At 39.1% G+C, this 5,362-nt stretch overlaps 1 protein-coding gene across 1 annotated transcript in view; it reads left to right on the top strand.

The window, feature by feature from the left end:
* Positions 1–1,044: 1,044 nt before the first annotated feature.
* Positions 1,045–5,362, top strand: part of LOC138356029 (uncharacterized) — a 5,052-nt gene continuing 734 nt past the window's right edge. Inside the window, exons 1-2 of the mRNA XM_069311581.1 lie at positions 1,045–4,806; positions 5,018–5,186. Coding sequence (XP_069167682.1) covers positions 2,658–4,806; positions 5,018–5,028 — 2,160 coding nt within the window. The 5' untranslated portion in view covers positions 1,045–2,657 and the 3' untranslated portion in view covers positions 5,029–5,186. The remainder of the gene's footprint in view (positions 4,807–5,017; positions 5,187–5,362) is intronic.

Below are 5,362 nucleotides of genomic sequence, written 5' to 3'. Positions count from 1 at the left end.
CATAATCCATTCATACACCAATATGAATCTCTTGTGAAAGGTTTGAGCCTTATCTGAACCCTTTTCACATCTTTGTGTTTAAAGTTAAATTTCTTGAAATTAAGTTATATTATTTTATATTATATTATATTATTTTTATTATATTTTATTTTATAATTTATTATTATTTTTCTTATATTTTTTTATATTATATTATTGTTTTCAATTTAAATATTAAAACCAATTTAAGGGTAAAAAAATCAAATAATTTATATTTCTTTTATTATTTACTAACAAATCAGCAAAAATACAAAAACATATGACCTATATAATTATATATATAATATATATATAAATAATTTATATAATATATATATATATATATATATATATATATATATATATATATATATATATATATATATATATATATATATTAGTGTAATACATAAGAATGTAATGTAATAGTATATATATTATATATTATATATATATATATTTATATATAAATAATATATTTATATATAAATAATATATTTATATATAAATAATATATTTATATATAAATAATATATATATATATAAATAATATATATATATATAAATAATATATATATAAATAATATATATATGATAACCATCTTTGTAACCTATATGTAACTCCCTCTTTGTAACAAAGTTCAAATAAAGCAAATATATGTGTACATACAAAAGAATGGGGGTGGTAGAAGATAATATTAGTGTTTAGTGAGTGACCACAAGGTCTCCTCTGAATACTTTTTATTTTCTTCTCCGAGGCTATGGGTCCCCACATTGGTACCAGAGGTCTTCCTCACAAACTTTGTATATAATATATATATATAAATAATATATATATAAAGGTAAAACTAGCTAGTTATACGTAGATATATGATAACTAACCAACCCTACCAAACCTAACCTAATATATATATATATATATATATATATATATATATATATATATATATATATATATATATATATATATATATATAAATATATATATATATATATATATATATATATAAATATATATATATATATAAATATGTATATATATATATATATATATATTGTGACGATAATCTCCTTCAAGAGATTGAGCCTGCTCTTCCCTCCAAAATTACGTCTTCACAATTATATAAAAAGACTATGGAAGAAATGTCCAACAACGACAACAACACCAGCACCAGCAAGGCTTGCCAGGGTGAGCAGAAACGTATGCAACCAGCCACCTGTTCGAACTCCAACCACCAAACTACCCGTTGATCGCTACGGCTCCGCTGATTGGTCGCCGGTCTGGCTGCACCTGCACTCGCCCCCAATACTACCTGATGTCTGGGGTCGCCCCAACATCAGTCCTCAGAATGTTCCGTGCTTTCGTAGCCAGCACTCCTCCCAGCTAGACGTTAGCGTGTACTGAGAGAGGTGGTGGCTTTAAGCCAATATTCCAGCACCTCCCACTTACCTTTTGTGTTGCACTTCTTATTATTTTGCCTTAACGTAACTTTCATTGTGTCATTTAAGTATTCTTATTATTTTGATTCATTGATTTTATTATAAGAATTTGTTTGTGCATTATTTTCATGTTTTGATTTATTTAACGTAATTAAAATTTCATTGTTAAAGTTTACTTGTGTTTTGTGTGTCTTCTCCTTACCTTACCACAGACGAAGTTCCAGTTTTTCTATTTTTTTTTATAACTATGTGACGAGGCCATACCCCTAGCCTTAAACAGCCGAACACCAACGCGTTACCGTCACAAGTTATATGGGGGCCTGTCCTAGGAGCTTCACTCAGGTACTGGTGCTAAGTGGTAATTTATGGTAAGCGTATTTAACTTTGTTAACGTAGCTTTACTATTTTTCATTCAATTTCATTTTTTATAAGGTGCGGTGTATTGTGCATTACGAGAGTAACATATAGTGAAGGTGAGACAACTTTGGATTACGTGGTGACTGTAGGCCTCAGTCATACTCTTAATTGGTCATCTCTCCCTCCATGTTATTACTCGTATTTACCATCTATGTCCCTTGAATATTTCTCATTCTGACAGATCATCATATTGGTACCCTGGTACTGTGGTCTGCCCCGGGTCAAGAGTACCCAATCTTCTGCAATCTGACTGTAGGAGGACAAAGAGGGCCATAGTTCCTCTAGCTCGAACTTTAGTTGCTGAATTGGGACCTCAGCAGCAGTTCTCGTCACCAGTTGACACCTCGCACCCCTACACGTCAGTCAGAGATGATGATACATACAACGGTAGGGAATTAGCTTATTTTTTCAGAGCACAAAAGTTCGCTAATTCTGTAAGTATCATATTAAATTCAGTGGGAAAAACTTGCTTTATGTCCTTTAGAGACTTGGCAAGGTATGCCTACATCCTTGGACTACCAATTTTACTTTTGAAGCATTTAACTGTTTCATTTGTTTTCGAAACTCTGTTTCATTTGTTAGTAGGATTTTCTTGCCCTTATTCTCTTACACGAGTACCGGGTACAAGATTTCCTGCGCCCTTGATTTAATTTAATCATTTAATATCTTTCACTTAACGTTAATTGTTAAAGATCACACAGGATAGGTGCCAGTTGCCACGTTGTCCTGTTTCTGACATTTCATTATTGAACATTCGTGTACCTTTATTTGCTAATTTCACCATGTTTCGTCTCCAAACTTTCCGTGCAAATCCAGCAGGTGAAATAGGGACTTTAAGTCGTGCCAAGAGGACTGAACTACAAACTCTTGCACATGAGTATCAACTAGAAGTTCCCTACCAAGCCAACAAAAATGACCTACACAACCTGTTGCTGGATTACTATTTAGAGCAAGGTAAGATAGACTCTGAAACTCATGAAACTTACTATATTGCAGATAAAACTGATTTGGCAACGCTGAAACTCAAACTAGAGCTGGCCAAGATTGAACGTGAGCAGCAAAGGGAAGCCCTCGAACAACAAGAACGAGCAGCTGCCATACGGAGAGACGAACAAGAACGCGAAGCTGCTTTGAGGAGAGACGAACAAGAACGCGAAGCTGCTTTGAGGAGAGAAGAACACGAACGTGAGGTCGCATTACTCCGTGAACGTGAAAGAGTACAGCTTGAAACCAAACAACGCGAGTTGGAAATACAACGCGAACATGACAAGCAACAAGCGACTCTGGCTCTAGAGTGTCGTCAACGCGAAATCGCCTTGGAAACTTCACACTTCACTCAACGCCAGCAAGCTACTGCCAATCTTCCCGTCAGTTTTAATATATCACATGCAAGTAAGTTAATGCCATCCTTTGTAGAAGCAGAAGTTGATGTTTTTTTCACCACCTTTGAAACCCTTGCTAATCAACTCAGTTGGCCTGTCGACCAATGGGCCACACTTCTCAGAGTCCATCTTACAGGTAGAGCTGCAGTCACACTCAGTACTTTGGCGTCTGAGAATGACTACTACACTCTGAAACAAGCAGTGTTGGACGCCTACCTACTTTCCACCGAAAGTTATAGAAGGAAATTCCGTGACCACCTGAAGGCAAGTACCACTACCTTCCTTGAGTTTGCTAACACGAAACGGAGGTATTTCATGAAATGGCTGGAAGCAGCACATGTCTCTACTTTTACAGAACTCGTCAACCTGATGCTTGTTGAAGAATTCTTGAGACGTGTGCCGCCTCCTGTCCGCCTCTACTTAGCAGATAAAGAAGAAACCGACTACCTGAAGTGTGCTAAGTCGGCTGACACTTACAGCCTCATCCACCGGCTGACACCTGAACCATCCTCCAGTAAGAAGTCGTGGTACAGTTACGAAAAAGTGAGCCCCGATCAAGCTGGTTCACAACTGTACTGCAAGTATTGTAGACTCTATGGACATACCATAGACAAGTGTGGTAAGTCTCAATACAAGGGAACCACTGACCAACAACGACCCAAACCAACTCCTCCTAAGTCCGGTAAGCCTGTGATGAATGTTGGTGTTGATGTTAATGATCTTTCTCTTTTCAGTAACCACCTGTATACTGGAACTGTCTCTGCCAACGGTTCAAATCCGGAGGGACGTTTCAAATTGAAGATCTTGAGGGACACAGCGGCTCTACAATCGATCATCTTGAAGTCGGCTGTGCCCAACATAGTCTACACCGGGGAAACAGTCTTCATCACTGACCTCACTGCTACCACTCCATACCCTCTCGCCAGAGTCCACCTGGATTGTCCCTACGTGAACGGGGAAGTCCAAGTCGCCGTCAGGGAAAAGCCTTTTCCCATGCCTGGAGTGCAACTTCTCCTAGGCAACGACTTGGCAGAAGACCTGCAACCGACCAACCTGATCGTCATGGACAAACCCCAGGTGTGTAACTCTGTGCCAATAAATCCTATTCTCGAGTATGTTCCAGCAGAGGTTCAAGAGAGTGATGAAGTTTCTCCTCCGGTTCTCGTGACCACCCGTGCACAAGCCGCACGTCCACAGCCAGCTGACTCTACTGCCACCGCTGTCCCTCAAGACCCTCAGAAACTACCCCCGCATCTGACCAAGTTGGAGTTCCGTAAGTTGCAGAGGGAAGATCTTACTTTAACACCATTGTTTTTCCAGGCTGAGACTCAACCCGACAGTATTCCTGGGTTCTTCCTAGAGAACGACTTGCTCTACCGCAGATATAGACCCAGTAAACTGAAGGAGGAGGACGATTGGGCCAACACCGAACAACTTGTGATTCCCACCAGCCTGCGGCCCACTATTCTACACCTGGCCCATGGAGCATTCTCCCACTACGGCTTCAACAAGACTTACCATGGGATTCGTCAAGACTACTACTGGCCAGGTATGGTAAACAACGTCAAACAGTACGTAAAACAGTGTCATACATGTCAGATGGCAGGCAAACCGAACGTCTCCATTCCCAGAGCACCACTGATTCCCATACAGGTGCCTGCGGAACCTTTCCACAGACTCATAATAGACTGTGTTGGTCCTTTACCTCGGACCAGTTCAGGTAACGCCTACATCCTAACCATCCTGTGTCCTACCACCAGATTTCCCATAGCAGTTCCAGTGAAGAACATCACGGCTGCTACGGTTATCAAACATCTACTGAAGATCTTCACTCAATACGGATTTCCCAGGGAGATTCAAAGTGACTGTGGCACCAACTTCACCAGTGATCTCTTCAAAAGGACACTGGAGGAGTTCAACATCAAACAGGTATTGTCCAGCCCCTATCATCCTGCTTCACAGGGTTCTCTTGAACGTAGTCATCAGACCATCAAAGCACTCTTGAAAAAGTTTTGTAGTGAAACCTCAAAGGATTGGGATAAGCAGATTGACCTAATAATGTGTATTTTCAGAAGTCTCCCCAATGAGTCCCTAGGGGTATCTCC

The sequence above is a fragment of the Procambarus clarkii genome, chromosome 70, assembly GCF_040958095.1.
Source record: "Procambarus clarkii isolate CNS0578487 chromosome 70, FALCON_Pclarkii_2.0, whole genome shotgun sequence".
In the NCBI taxonomy this organism is placed as follows: Eukaryota; Metazoa; Arthropoda; class Malacostraca; order Decapoda; family Cambaridae; genus Procambarus; species Procambarus clarkii.
This window is presented reverse-complemented; position numbering and strand designations above follow the sequence as displayed.